The sequence below is a fragment of the Marmota marmota genome, unplaced genomic scaffold, assembly GCF_001458135.2.
Source record: "Marmota marmota marmota unplaced genomic scaffold, marMar, whole genome shotgun sequence".
Lineage (NCBI taxonomy): Eukaryota > Metazoa > Chordata > Mammalia > Rodentia > Sciuridae > Marmota > Marmota marmota.
Genome location: NW_026000142.1, coordinates 28498651 through 28515007, shown reverse-complemented (window position 1 = coordinate 28515007; position 16357 = coordinate 28498651). Strand labels below are relative to the sequence as shown.

At 35.1% G+C, this 16357-nt stretch overlaps 1 protein-coding gene across 5 annotated transcripts in view; it reads left to right on the top strand.

Annotated features, from left to right (window-relative positions):
* Magi2 (membrane associated guanylate kinase, WW and PDZ domain containing 2) overlaps positions 1-16357 on the top strand; it is a 1275072-nt gene that overhangs the window by 720393 nt on the left and 538322 nt on the right. For all 5 annotated transcript variants that reach the window (XM_048786215.1, XM_048786214.1, XM_048786217.1 and 2 more), the window contains exon 3: positions 12917-13036. In XM_048786215.1, coding sequence (XP_048642172.1) covers positions 12917-13036 — 120 coding nt within the window. The remainder of the gene's footprint in view (positions 1-12916; positions 13037-16357) is intronic.

The following is a 16357-nucleotide window of genomic DNA, read 5'->3' as shown; positions in this document are numbered from 1 at the left end:
TTATGAGCCAATGTGTTTCTGCTCTGTGTAGCTTCACTAGACACATTATCCCCCTGACAATTATTCTTCAATTTAGGTCAAAGATCCCTCAGGAACATCCTGACTTGCTTCTTGAAAGCCAAATCATGATGTTCCTTTTGCAGAGATTTCTTTCCCCTCTCCATTTTTGTTTCTGTGTATTATTAGAAAGCTACCTTGTTAGTTCTGCTTTCAAAGGAATGAGGGACATACATGTGGAATGTTATACTTCATACAGGCTACACCATCAGAAATGGTCATTTTTTGTCCTCTGTGTTGAGATAGTGCATTCAAATAGTGTCATTTAAATTGCATCTTTCTGGTTTAAAAGTACAAATCTAGACTAGAACTTCAAGGCACAAAGCATCAAAAACCAAATGCAGGAGTGGGCAAGTGCTTCCAGGTCACATTTGCCCACTGTCTTATAAATTTTTATCAGAATATAGCCATACTTATTTATTTATGTGTTATGTGTGACTGCTCACTCCTATAAGAAGAGTTAGAAGTTGCCATAGAGTTGGTGTTGCCAGGAAAGCCTAGGGTTTTTATATTTGGCCCTTTTACAGGAAATTTGCTGACCTCTAGCCCAAAGGAAGAGTTGCTGTCTAACTGAAGAGATAAAGAGCTACTTAATTTGTTTGTGGATGTGAAATGTAACACACATTGTTCATTCTGATATGGATTCATTAATGCCCTGCAGCCTAGTTTGGCCAGCCTCTACCTTGTTATTTTTCTCAAATCTCAAACTCTCTGGTGCTTCTGGTAGGGGACAGGACTTAGTAACATTTGTGTCTAAAAGCCAGAAGTCTGTCACTCAGGTGTGAGCTCTCCAGCCACTACTCTGATAGGGATGGGGGTAGTGTGGTGGATTATGAGTCAGCTGCTAGATTGATGATAGTCTCATCAATATTTTGTATTATGTCTCAATCCTGGCAAGTAAGCCTGTTTTCTTTCTCTCTTTTTAATACCATTTATTTATTTTATTATTTATTTATTTATTTTTATGTGGTGCTGAGGATGAACCCAGTGCCTCACACATCTGAGGCAAGCACTTTGCCACTGAGCCACAATCCCAGCCCTAAAACTGTTTTCTTATTCTCCATAAGGAGTAAAGATTTTTCTAAAATTATAGACATTTTCTGTAAAAAAAAAACAATATTTATTTTGATAGCTCATTATTAACTCAATATCTTTCATACCAGAAGTGTCTTAATTAACTCTCTTTTGAAATTACCTTAAATTTTTCTTTTGTATTTTAAGTCATAAAACTTCCCTTAATCTCGTATGATAACTGCAACTCTCACGAATAATGATTTGAGATTCTTTAGAGCCAAAGATGTTTATTTGTTGCCATATAGGTTTATACTGATATATTTTTGTAAAACTTTCTAACAAAGGTCACACATGAATATTTAACAGCTCACATGCATATTTCTTTTCCCCTGTATCACTTTTCTTTTGCTGTCCAATCAGGCAGGAAGTACAGTGGCCTGAAATTACAAATACAGGATCCTGGGGATAAATGATAATTGGACAGAATCTTCCTGCCCTTGAAACCTAAAGGGTCCCATAGATCTGGGGTTGCTGGCTGTGTATATAATGTTTAAGTCTCAACAATGCAATAATAGTCCTGGCTACCTTTTTTCCTGCAGAAGAATAAAATTGTCTATGGGCTGAAAATCTAGTTACTTGTGTTTTCTTTTTTCTCACATTGCTGATGATTTGATTTGATCAAGTCACTTTTCTCTTTTTTGCTCCACTTCTTGAGACAGAGCCAAGCCATACTGCTCAACACTTAATGACTGTCCCAGAGTCATGCTGGTCTGAGTGGAGAGAATGTTCTATCCCCCAAAATATAAGCAGATGTTTTCTATACATGAATGCTCACTGATACGCAGTTTGGAATTAAAGTCTTATCAGCAGTGGTCTAGTTTATTTGTGCTATAATATTCCCCAATTCTGCAATATATTTTTTTTTTCAAACTAGGGAAGTTGAGCTGTGAATTTCTGTTCTATTTTCCATCAGCTACAAAATAAGAAGTGTGATAAGCTGTTGAGGCATACGGAAGCTAGTATTATGAATGTAAGATACACCAGATGACCTGAGGATTCTTTAACTCAAGATTTCTAAGGAGAATAAAAGCCCCATGCCCAAGGCACCTGGTGGGTTCTCATTAACATTTTCTCCTGTGCTTCTTAGTGCTTTCCCCCCATGATAATTAGGCATGTGTGTACTTGAGAGCCTCAATGAAAAAACAATAGTTGATCATTCAAATCCATGATTTATGCCAAATAATCTGACAAGCATTTCAATGTTTTGAAATCGCTGAACAGTTACTTCATCTGTATTTTCTGATATTCTAGATTCCATTCTATGATCTATCTTGGGCATTTCAGAATACAGATGTCATGGAGACATATGGTGACACTAAAAGTTAATGTCATTGCAAGATTCTAATAGTGATAAAATGATAAAGTTATGATCCACTAAACTTTCTGTGCAACGAAGGTCACAGAAGAGTCTGCACTGCTCAGAGGCGACTGGTGTCTGCAGTCTAGTTCTGGCCCAAATTCATTTTACATGAGGAGAGCATAAAAGCTTCAAACTAAATATATATTGTTTCTATAAAAAGCCACTGATCTTTTTTTTTTCCTTTAAGTTCAGTTTGTAATCTTGAAACATTATCTCTTAAATAATAAATTTGGGAATCAAAAACCTCTTTATTAATCCTATAGAATGCCAGATATAGAACATATCTAAATTAAATATTGAAGAAGTAAAATCAGAAGTTCAAATATAAATTAACCGGTAACAAAAGAGCCATTAATCTTCTTCTAGTCTCTTAAAATTTCAGGAAATTAATATTGAGTTCAGAATCTGGGATGATGATTTGCTACCCTGTGTTATTGGTGAGAGTGCAGAGTTCCTCTCCCCTGGAATTAGGTATGCTGGGTCTATATAGAGAGAGGGTGGATGAAAAATCCAGGAACATAGCTATCTAGGAATCTGATTTGACTTGGGTGAGTCATTTTATATAACTGTTTCTCGTTTTCATAATCAGTGCTTTGTTCTGTGCTATAAATGCAAGTGAAATAAGGCTGAATTTTTATGAGAAAAAATAATTTGTGAAGCTGAATTTTCCTCCACAATCTGGTGGGTCAAAGAGATGGACTTGGGTGTAAAGGAATGGGTAAAATTTAAGGTATTAATTCCTTATGACCAAACAAGTGGTAGTTCAAGTGAATGAATGAGTGAAGCCTTTCACTTTGCCATAGTCGGCCCTCAGTGTGTAGATGCTTATATGTCAGCAGTCAGTGATGCCCTGGTACTGTCAGGAACTAGGTATGGTCATTTGGCGTAGGAGCCTTAGAATAGAAAATGTATGTGCATACATCCACTTTGAAATTTCCACCCCAGACATTGCCTTTCTTTTTTTTCTTTTTTTAATTGTTATTATGAATTTTGAGTTCAGGTGATGAAATGCAATGAAATTAATTTTAAATGACATTTCATTTCACCTCGACCACCTTGTTTACTCTGCTGTTTATACCAGGGACATAAATGTACAAGTAAAATCATAGAATTGACAACAGTATACATTTGCCTAAATAATGTGTTTTAATAGAGGGTTTCATGGATACTAAATTCCAAAGTAAATGCTACCTATTGCTTGAAATAGTTTGCTCAGTATTGTTGCCTAACATCACTAATTATTTAAAAATTCTCTCATCCTCTCAAACAACATGCTGTTAATTATTACTGAAGCAGCACTGGCATATGCTAACAATATTAGGTAAATATGTATACATTAATGTGAGGAAATATTTTGATGCTATTATTTATGTTTGTTTTGGGATTTCTACTAACTTTTCTTTTGTATCTTCTATTTTTTTTTTGATATCTTACATAGCTTTTCTTAATGCAAGAGATCTTCTTCATTAGATACTTCCTTTTTCTTATTATATTATCATCAAGCACTCTTGATAGCCATGTTTATTTCCTCCTCTGATTTCAGATTTTAAGCCATATTTTTGTATACATGGGTCAAAATAGTTTGTATTGCTCCATGAACCCAGTAATTGATTATAGATTACTTCAGTGTCAATGTCAAATGATCCACATGCTCTGTGAATACTGTGATTGACAGTGAAATTTAATGGTGCTTTTATTTTGGAGTTAGTTCTTAAATTATGGTCACTGGACCACCAGCAGTTTCACCAATAACTTGTTAGAAATGCAAATCCTCATGCTGCACCTGGTGGGGTCACTAGCAATCTGTGTTTTAAGGAGTCCTCCATGTGGTTCTGTGCTTATGATACATCCTACTTTTTAAGGTAAGTCTGGGTATGATGCTACCTCAGTCTACACTGTTATAATTTAAAACATTAATTGGTGGTATGTAGGATTTAATCTGAAATTTTATATCCAAGATATTAAAAAGTCTCTTTTCCAAAAAGTTATATGTTTCTGAAAGATACCTACTGTTAGCATATGCCAGTGTTGTTTTAAACAATAATTAACAGCTTGCTGTTTTAGGAGATGAGAGAGTTTTTAAATAATTATTGAGGTTTAAAGCAATACACTCACTGTTTAAAAAAATAAGTCAAAGTAACTACTGGTGTTTTACAAAAGGATTATCAAATTTTCCATATTTTACAAAAACATGTAGTGTTTTAATGAGGACATAAGTAATTATTATACCTAATAGGTGATTAATGGAATTTAGTTGCAGGTTCTACCTTTTTAAAAACTCATCCAATCCACCTTTTCAGTTACCATAAAATCTGTAAAGTTCACATTACTTTCTACCCTGTCTATCACATAAGATTCAATGACTTAATCTATATTATTTGCTTTGCCTGATAAAGTAAGCAAACCATACCTCTAGATTTTATATGGTTGAAAATAAGTGTAATAATATCGAAGGCATAGGCTGGTTACATTAAAATTGATAAAAGGCATTGGCCAAACAAATCTCATGAATGTTTTCATTGGAAGCTCATATACAAATCTGAGATGGTGTTCACACTAGCTAATGAGTAACTGACAAACTAAAGAAGTGTCTTCAGGAATCTTTAGAGTGAGTTTATTAAAGGTTGAATCCAGAGTAAGTCACCCTGGCTGTCAAAGTTTATTTTGTTCAACTTGCAGTTGAGAAACACCAGGAAGAAAGAAAGAAAGAATATATTCAGAAACAAGCATAGGTACAGAATTCACTTTCTCAGATTTCCACACAGTAACCCATCTGCTTAGAACACATTGACTATTAATGATCAATTCCAAGTCTGTTTCTTTAGCAAATATGTATTGGGTGCCTGCCATGCAACTGGCACCCTAGAACTTTTAGAACATCTGAATGACTCACGATAGATCACTACACTGAGCCAACATCTAGGTAATATGATTTTCCGTTGAACTGGTGACTTTTTAAAGTATCTTACAAAATTAGGAAATATCAGAAAGCCGAAAGGAAATGTGCTTTAGAATTACATTTGCCACAAACATCATGCTCCTTTCTTCCTAAGGCAAAAGGGGCAATGCTCCTTAATTTAAAAAATAGAATTAGAAAAATTGCATTGGCACCCCCAGTTGCCATGGTAACAAAATGACAAGTGGCCTTCATGTGCTTTCACTGTATATAAATAAGCCAACCATTTCAGGGAAGATTCATTCTTTTCAGACTTGCCTTTTGAACATAAGAACTGTATGCTCTCATTAACTTATGATAGAGATATTATTCATACAGTACTTCATTTAGCAATTAATAAATAACCTGGTTTTCTTTTTAAGAAAGGAATAGGAAATAAAGATTCAACTTAGTAGCATTTCCTCCCTTTTCAATTCTACCTTTCTTTAGAGGGGTGGTCTGGAAGAACTAAGAAGAATGAAATATACAAATCATAATTTGGATAATAAAAATTGTTTTGGCCTTTTCTATGTACTGCTTAAGAAAGTCCCTGCCCAAAATAGAAGCGCAATTAAAGACAGTGAGCTTCAACTTCAGCTATATGATGAATCATCTATATTTTCCTCTTTGATCCTCCCTAGATTCCACCTTATTGCTAATGCTAGATGATTACTTGTTATTACTGTTGAGTCTTGCTTCCCTGTCAACTCTCTATTCATGATCTTTTGAGTTGGGAAAGCAACTATAATTATTTCAGCATAAAAATAAGGTAGGTAACCATTTCAGGAAATTCAACTTAACTATTTCTCCAGTCTAGATATTAATTTCCTTTAGCTGCAAATTACCATTATACAACACTACATTTCATTTTACATGTGTTTCCCTTATTTTTAGAATCATATTACTTTCCAAAGAGATGTTCATAGCTCTCCAATTGCTTTCTCCTTCTTCAGCCTGAGTCTTGCCAACCAATTTAACACCAACTAATATCCTTTCTTCCTTGACATATGGATCTAAAATCACACTTTCTGACTTTTGTTGTTGAAGGTGCTATTCCTGCAGGTAAAATTAAATGACCCACTAATCAGGTTTTATGAGCATTTTCACACTTTTCAAATGATTTGGCAAATGTTAGAAATTTCTTACAGCCTAGGCCATGGGCTCTACCTGTTTTATGTGTCTGTTTAACAGAAGCAATAAGACTCTTGTAAGTAGTGACTAAATCATCATGTGCTTTATTTTAGAGTGTAATCAGAATAAATAAATAAATTTATATCCTGACTTAAATTTATTTTTACCAAATAATGTTTAAAAAGACATAAGAACCACTTATTTATAAGAACTCATAACCGAAATGAAGCTAATTGGATTACAATTGATTCTAATAAGATAGCCATACGATACCATCAATAATATTTGTTAAAATTGTCTTGGCTGTACTATTAATGCTACTAAAGAGGGAGGCAGATATTATTGGCATGATATTCATGTTTTTATTTTTTATAAAGCCTTTTATATTATTTCCCTTAAGACATGATAAAAGTAATTACCAACTAAATTATATTTTAACCCAGAATCATACATGTAAGACATTAAAACAAAAATGTAATGCAAATGTCATGAGAATGCTGAGAACCCTTTTTTAATCACATCATGCTTCCTCCTTTTTCTCTTAAAAATGAGAGTCTGTGTGTGTTTGCATATATAGCAGTCATCAAAAGCCACATTGTACTATCATACTTACCAATGCTATGAAAATAACTTTCAAAATTCAAACATAACCTATGTTGGGCACCAGTGCTTTAAGCCAAATAACCTAAGCCAAACTGATCCATCTGTAAAATAAGTGAGATCTCTTTTAAAAAAATTTAGTGATTCTTTCCAAAATATAACCAAGCTCTTGGTAGATCTCCAGTTGCCTCCCAGAGGTCTGCAGCCAAGCTGGGAAACCTGTAGCCCATAGTGTTGCAGGCTCTACTTCCCTTCAGGTCTTTATCTCACAGCCTTTGTCTTCTCTTCAAACTTACTGTCCACATTGTGCAAACTAATGGTTAGAAATCACAGTCATTGACTGGATAAATTGTGCATAGATGCTAATGACCTGATTTAGGGTCACTGATGGGATTTAAACCTCTCAAGCCTATTATATAACTTCTTTTTAAATTATGTCTTTTGTTTATTCTCTGTCTTTCCCTGTTAAAATACAAATTACGTAAGACTGGGGATCCAATTCTGTGCTATTAAAAGATAAATCTCAAATATCCAGAACAGTTCTTGCCACATAGTAAATGCTCAATATTTGGAATAAGAATTGAGGAGGGGAAAACTATCCATTATGTCATCTGCTCTTCTAGGCAGCAGTATGTATGATAAATTTCTTGTTGAGTGCTCAGTGTATCAGACATTGTTTTAAATATCTTTCAAGCTTTTTTATTTTCATTTTACAGGTAAGAAAAATAGAGTTTGTAGAGGTGAAGGTTGCTCCAGATAATACTGATATCGAGTGATAGAGCCCCAACAGGCACAGGCAGTTTGATTTCACAGCTCAAATTCTTATATACTAGCACATACAATTTAAAGTTAGTTTCTCTTTTATTTGAACCAAAGAGTAGTTCTAATGATGGAAATTTTAGGTTGAAGAAAAAGCAGAGTGACACACCTGCCATTCCAAAAAGGAAAGCATTTTTTAGCAGAAAATTCTTAATTTTATGTTCTCTTACATGTTCCATCAAGGCAAGTACATGTGAAGAATCCCATGAGAGTTGCCTTTTACTGTACACAATAGGATCTGAACCTTCTCTGACTCTTTTTAGCTTTTTTCTCTGCCTTTTATAATCCACCTTCTTGAGAAGAGATTGAGTAGATAAAGCATAAGTCCAGCCACATCCTTTTGCTGTTTATCAGGGATCATTGGGAAGTGCAAAGGTAAACTAAGAGATGGGTAAAGACATCATTGAAGCATCTATCGTCTTCTGACCCAGGCTGGAAGTCCTGTATCAGAAGTAGTGCAGACAGGAAGGATGGCATCGTGGAATTTCAGGCATAGAACTTGCTAAATATTTGGAGGTGGAATAAAAGAGTAAGGGAGGACTCAAAAGTGACCGTGAGGGTAAAGTTCAAGCTGGCAAGACAGGAAGAATGCTGATGGATTCACAGAGAAGCAAGATGGAGAAATACATTTTCATAATGTTTTCCTGAAATGCTGTCAGATTTACCCCCTGTAAGGGTGGAATAAGACATTTTCAGACATACAAAATCTCCACACAATGTAGTTCCATGCTACCTTTGACAAGAAGCTTCTGAAAGATGTACTTTGCTAATATGAGGGCGTAGACCCCCAAAATAGGCACAGATCTGGGAAAGAAAAGCTACCTCCCAAGACAGAGAAGCAGAGAATTCCAGACTAATGGCAACGGCTTGTCCCAGGATGACAGCCATGGGGCAGGCTGACACAATCCAAACTGGAACAGGCGGAAGGTCCCTGAAGAATTTGATTCAGCAGGACAAACCTGATAAACTACTAAACATATTTGTATATTTCAAAATCTAATGAGGAGAGAGTTCATTAATTGGATAAATGATTCATATATGAAAAATTAGAAATCAAAGTATTACAAGTAATCAAAAAGTTACACCAGAAAGCGAAAGTAGTCAGTGTACTACAAGGATTAGCAGGAAACACATGTACACATCATCATTAATGCAAACACTAAGTAGTCCTCTAAGTACAAGGTTCTTCAATTAATTGGAAGAATGAAAGAAGGAAAGGAAAAGGAAGTGTGTGTGTGTGTGTGTGTGTGTGTGTGTGTGTAGAACGGTGGGCAAAATAGACTCTAATCTTTTTTTTTTTTTAATGGCAAATCAAGAAGTAGTGATTAAAGTAAAACATTAAGAGGTATCTTAAATATGTTATTTAGAGATATGGCGGTAAAATAAAAGACTCAATTAAGAGTTGAGCATGTTGTCCCCTGGGTAAAAGAAAGATTGTATGTGTGGGAGGAGAGTGGTGATGAAGGCCTACTATTTAAAAAAAATAACAAATTTTTATAGAATTGTTCAATTTTGTGTATGTAACTTTGATGTAGGAAAAAACACTAAATTTTGAAAGGAAGCAAAGGAGAAGGGATTCATCTCAGCAAGGGTTAACTTTGAAGGAAACGAGAAAATATGAGGATAATGCAGGTAAGGTAAGCAGAAGTTAGGAAAGTTTAGGGAATTTGATTTTTTTTTAACCAAGAAAAGAAGGAGTTCAAGTTTCTTGCAGAAAGAGGAACTGAACATTAGAAAGTGGTGGGAATGTGACAGGAAGTCATGGAGATATATATACAAGGGTTCCAAGTGTTATAATCAAACTAACCTTAAATAGCCTGAATTTGAAGAGCGTTTTGTCAGCTTATAAATTTCTCTAGCAACTGCAGTCTGTGAATGAATTTGGGGCTTATTACAAGTGATTCAAATGGTGATTTTGAACTAAAGGAAAGGAGAGGTTCTAGGTTGCTCCTCGTCACAGAGTAGCTAGGGAGGCAAATCAAGCCAGTTTGGGAAACACAGGGAAGAAGGAGAGATCAAGGAACTGGAAGTCAGAAACAGAAATGAGGAGAAGAGATGTCAAAGTTTGGGTTGCAGCATTTGAAATTGGAGTAGAACTTCAAGTGTCAGTGAGGTAAGCAACCAGCATGGGCAGGCAATGACAGGTGACACTGACACATCACAGAGGCAGCAAATCAGTCACAGAAGCCTGAGGTACAAGGCGGAGATGTAGAACCACTCAGTGAACCAAAAAGAGCACAACCATAACTCGTTCGCTAGCATTTGGTTCAGGTGAATTGCTCTGAATAGGTCAGCTGCCCTGGAAATTGCCCTAAAGCATGTGGTCCTGTGCCCACGTGGTGCTGGAAATGCATTACCATATTGCAAGCAGTTAATTAATCAAAGCATGTAACTTCATCTGCATGAAACATGCAGATGAATTAGGGAAAATTAAATCTTTGTTATATGATTTTTTTCTTAATGATTAGAGTGCATTCTAAGTAAACAGAAAAACAAATTGATTGCCAAAAACCATGTTAATGCCCTTCTAATTCACAAGGGTTAAGCACATAAAAGTCAGGATATTGAAAGTTAAGGTTCTCATAGAAACATTAATTTGACAAAATTATGCATACTAGGTGTGGGAGGTTTGTATTTTAGAGCATAAAAGCAGTAGGAAATACTGCAGAATGCAGCTCAGTTAAACCAAATACAATAACAAATTCAAGGTAAGGCATTAAAAATTATTATAGAAAAAATTGTTTTGTAACCCCCAAAGAAGGATTATAAAACAATTTTAGAAAATAATGCTTTCAAAATTTTTAAAATGATTTTAATAGGAATTATTTGTTTTTCCCCCAAATCAGTTTTCCTAGTACCTTGTACATCCTGACAGTAGTTTATGTCTCTCATCAGCAGTTCAGGCTTGATCTTAATAGACCAAAAAAAAAAAAAAGGAACTAGCTGGTGATTTTCATGACCTAGTTGATCAAGATTTCAAATTCAGAGAATAAAAATAATATGTTGGAAAAAATACTTTTTGTTTAGTTTGGAGACAATATGGAAAAGATTGAAATATGAAGAAGTCTGCCAATGTGCCACCTTGCTTCTATATTTGCCCTCTGTATATTTCTGCATACTTATTTGCATGTATGCATTATGTAAATGCAAATCTGCCCTTGCCAAATTCCCTAGGTAGTTAACAGAGAAAAAGAAAGGAAGAAGCTTAGGGCATGGTCAAACTTCAACACCTCTCTATTTTTGCTTCTGCTTTCCCAGCTGGAGAGAAGGCCTGGAAGGCTGTGCTCTCCAGGAAAGCTGGATTACCCACAGGGTGAGCGACTCATGGTCTTGTTATTTTGGCCCTCAGTACCTCCATTCTCTGTATAGGTGATATAGGAAGCAGAAGCAGTGGCAGTAAGCAGTAGACCCTGGGAAGATATCATCTCAAAATTCAGTCAGAATTAGGCATAATGAAGGAATGAATGAAGGCTATGTAAGGGAGGTATTAGAAAACCTGGGTACTGAGATTCCATCTCACTCTGGTTAGAATGGCAGTCATCAAGAATACAAATAATAATAAATGCTGAAGAGGATGTAGGGGAAAAGGAACACTTATATACTATTGGGAATGTAAATTGGTACAGCCACTATGGAAATCAGAATGGAGTTTCCTCAAACGACTAGGAATAGAGCCACCATATGACCCAGCTATACTATTCCTCAGTATTTACCCTAAAGAATTACAAGTTAGCAGACTGTGGTGATGTGTGCATACCCATGTTTAAAGCAGCACAACTCACAATAGCCAAGTTACAGAACCAGCCCAGGTGTCTATCATCAGATGAATAGATGGAGGAAATCTGAGATATATATATATACACACACACACACACATACATACATATACACACACATACATATACATACATACACATATAAAATGGAATTTTATTCAGCTACAAAGAAGAATAAAATTATATCATTTGCAAAAAAAAAAAAAAAAAAGGATGGATCTGGAGAACACATTTTAAATGAAATAAGCCAGATTCAGAAAGTCAAGGGTCGTGTATTTTCTTAGATATGAAAGTTAAGAGAGAAAAAAAGAAAAAAAGGATCTCATGAAAATAGAAGAGAAACTAGTAGAGTACAAAATGGGAATGGGAGGAGGGAAGAAAAGAGAGAAGAAGGTGGCTTCTAGATAATGAAATTGACCAAATTATGTGCATGCATGAATATGCCACAATAAATCCCACTATTATGTAGAACTATGATGTAACAATAAAAGAAAGCTGTGTCATGGAGTCAAAGTTTTCCTGTTAAATTAGATATTTCAGTATCCCAGTTATAATTACTAATGCAATTTTTATTATTGCTCAGTTTCAATTATTAAATTTTAAGTCATAGTAAAGATTTTTGACACTTAAATCCAATATGAGTTATTTTGGGTGTAACATTAACAAATAAAATTAACAAAAAGTGTCCCCCCAAAAGAAAGCAGATCATGAAAATAAAAAGATAAGTTGACATTTTACCAAGATGTATTTTCCATTGTATTTTATGTCGCAGCACAGCAATCTGTAGCACAACAGCGGTCCATTCATGGGAACAATATATGTAAATTCCTGAGCTTGCAAACTCCTGGGCCACTATTCAAACCACCTCTTCAAAAAGGGCACAATGGTCTGCAGTTTTCTCTGAAAAAAAAAATCTATGCAGCTACATTCCATGGCAATGAACTCTTTATAAAAGCTTGATGAAGAAAAATGCTTTGTATGTTTACTTTAATCTTTACCCCCTGCTATTTTCTGTTGCCAAACAAACAGAAGGACAAACACAAACTGCCGACTAACAAGATGTACAAACAAGTGTTATTGAATATTCAGAAGTCTGGTGGTATTTCTAAAGTTCAGCAGCAGATCACTTAGTCTTTCTTTTGTTTTTGATTTTTCCTTATTCAGGCACCACAAGGCCACATAAGGAGGGTGAGGTCCCTGGGGTGGACTACATTTTCATCACCGTTGAAGATTTTATGGAATTGGAGAAAAGCGGTGCTCTCCTAGAAAGCGGGACTTATGAAGGTAAGCACAACTGCCCTGCAAAACCTATTCATTGTTGCATCAAAGTTTTTGTTCATTTGATTAAAGCGCGTCAGGGCACCAGGTTACCAATGTGCTGCTCCTTTTGGTTTGGGCACTTTAACAAGATAATTTTAGAAACAGTTGAAATATATCTTAATTCGACTTTAAGATGCAGAGGGAAATATGTATGTATATACATCCACTGAAGATCCTTGTGTTTGTCTCCTGGGGATAAGCTGTGATGTTCCAGGAAAAAAAAAAAAAGTCTTTAACTCTAGGTGGCATCTAAAGGAGGGCAGTGCTCTGTGTCTATGTGGCTCTCCCAAGTTATTCCACAACACAGGCCTTTACTCCCTCTGAAGCACAATGAAAGGGTAGGAAAATATGATCCATAGATGAATTTTAAACTTATGCAATAGCAAGTCTCCTTTGGTACCTGAGTCACATATGAAGAAGAATTGAAATCAGAACTGTGAATTTGAGAAGGACTTTCCAGTGGAAAGAGCACCACCGTAATATGAGCCAGAATCTGCTTCAGCTGGAAACCTAGCTTCACAGGATCATGCTTGTTATTTTATAGGCATCTAGTTCATGTCTAATGAAACTATGTATCTGTGCTTGCGTAAGACAAGATTTTTAAATAACTAAAAAGAAAAATATTGCCTTTTATTCCTATTTTGTGGTTATTATACATGTGGAATATGTGTGCATATACTAAGTCCAAAGACGAACCTAGTTTTAATGAACTGCAATTAGTAGTGAGTGATAGGAGAAACAAAACTCATCTGTATGACTGCTTAGCCTATCCTGCACTTGAATTCTACCAACCATCATCAGATAAACTGAGTTTGCCATGTTAACAACTTAGCCCACTTCTTCCTTTACTTTCTTAGTTACATGGTTCAATGGATTATAGTTATGCAAGAACTCTGTATTTTGAAGTTGTTAGAAGTATTCAAATTTCTTCCATTACTTAGCATTCCCAAGGCAACATAGGCTGAAACATTTGCCTAAATTACTGAGACATTTAGTTACTTATTGCTACATTTCCAGGAAATAAGCATGAATATCTGGGGAATTATTTAATGCATTAGATCAGTATCTTCTTCATGTTGTCAAGAATAAAATATAGTAGAGATTGGTTGAAAACATTTTAAATAAAGAAACTTTGTTGATAATAGACAGCTGCCTTAAAGTATATATGAAAAATGCTATCAGTATAAATCATAGAAAATAATTATGTCAAATAACCTAAAGTTTTATAGAATATTTTCCTATGAGCTTTGTGACATTTAGTGACAGACATTAGTTTGCATTTATACTAGTGGTAATGTATGTAATTACCTTATTTAAATACCATTTTTATGTAGTGAAGAGCCAATAATTTAACATACAAGATCATTTCAAGAGTAGCTGATTAACAATATGCCTTTTTCTTTTGTTTGTATAAAGACTGTTTAGACTAATTGTATCAAAGATGAAAAACATTAAACCAGATGTTCATGTTAAGTTTTCATTGTTCTTATAATAAACTCAGTATCATGAAATTTAATACCAGTATTTCCAAATGTAGCTCATGCTACATTTTAGGATACAATTAATTTTTGAGGGGAATATCCAGAAACTATTCAAACATAACCAAGTTTTGTCAATCAGGTTTTTCTTCAGATATCGTTTCAGCACTGAGAGTATAGTTTTCTGTGAACTTGTTCATCACCCCAGAGGACCCAGAACAGTTGAACTATAGACTGATTTAATATGCAATGTTGTCAGGAGTTTCAGTACCATCGTTTACAAATACACAGTGTGTACATGGATAAATACAAATCTGTTTCCTCAAATCACATAACCAACTGGGTGGATACCTAGAGAACACTCTCAAATCTCAATATCTGCAGATTTTCTTGTAACTACAGATAAGGAACGAATGGGATGCACCTGCTAATACACTGCATTTTCACAGCATTAGTCACAAGCTCTAGACTTAGGGCTACCACTTAATGTGAGCTATCACTTGAGGAAACGTAGAAGATGCCCTTTCTTCCGTTGATACTTTCAGACTGTATTGAGTAATCACGTGCAAAGACCGGAGAGCTTTTATATTTGTCAAGTTTTCACTATAGTTTTCTTATAAAGTCTGCTTCTCTATATTATATGTTCACCCTTTTGCACTTTTTGGGTCATTGCTCCCTTTCCCCTCTTTGCTTCTGTATTCTTTGGTGTTCTCAGCCAGACTAGAAAAACCCATCTGTAGTATTCTGTGAATGCAGTCAAGAAAATAAGAGGGAATTGAGTTATTCTCAGCATCAAGGTTACAGACCTTCTGTTATTCATGTAGGGCCCTTAAGCCTGAAAGGAGCCTCCAAAATCCAATCTGCAAGCCAGCATAGTAAGGCCTCCAATGCAGCTGAAGAGAGAGAGAGAGAACTCCTGTTTCTTCTTACCCATAAATAAGTGCTTTCCCAATTTGGTATATTTCTTGCCAGCAACTTTGAGAGCTACTTTTTTTCTTTTTAATAACAAAGATCAAAGAAATGCTCTAGAAAACACCTGGTAAATTTAGCTGGGCATCATTAAGAAATCCAGTTTCTCTTGTGTCTTTTCTTCACCCCCACCTCCTGGTTTTAGAACAAGAAATGCCCACCTATTACGTAGTTGTGAGGGGAAAAAATGTGTTCTTTTAATCATTTCTCACATGCATACATTATTTGTTTCATTGTCACTTGTTCTAGTTTTAATCTTGGTGGATAGATAAAACTAAAATGGAACGTATCCATTACTTATTGATTAGAAATCAAATGTACTGTTGGGAAATTGCCTCTTGAAAACTGGGTCAAAGATCTTTCTCCAAAAGAGCACTTCTGTTACTATCTGGAGCCTGCAAGGCAGCCTTAATGTGCTTGAGTTACCATCTACAGTTATGCCACATGGCCTGAGGCAGAATTTTAGTTGATTTTTAAAAAGGCTTTCTTCTTGTACCACCACCCCAAAGCCTGAATGCCTCATCTCAACTTTTATAGAATAGAGGTTGAATGGCCTTGCATACAAATTCCAAGGAGACTTTGGCTGGGAGGATGACCATTAGGTGTTGGAAAAGGAACACTATTCCATAACCTGGATGATATCATCCACAACTTTGCATATTGAATCAGATTTAACATTAATTTTATTAATAATATTATTTATAAATCTATTAATCATCTAGTATTAATTAATAGAACAAAGGCCAGTAGAGAGTTTGATATAACTTTAAGTAAATTACTTTTGCACCTTTATATTAGAATTTAAGCCATAGACTTTGTGTGAAACACAAACCACAGA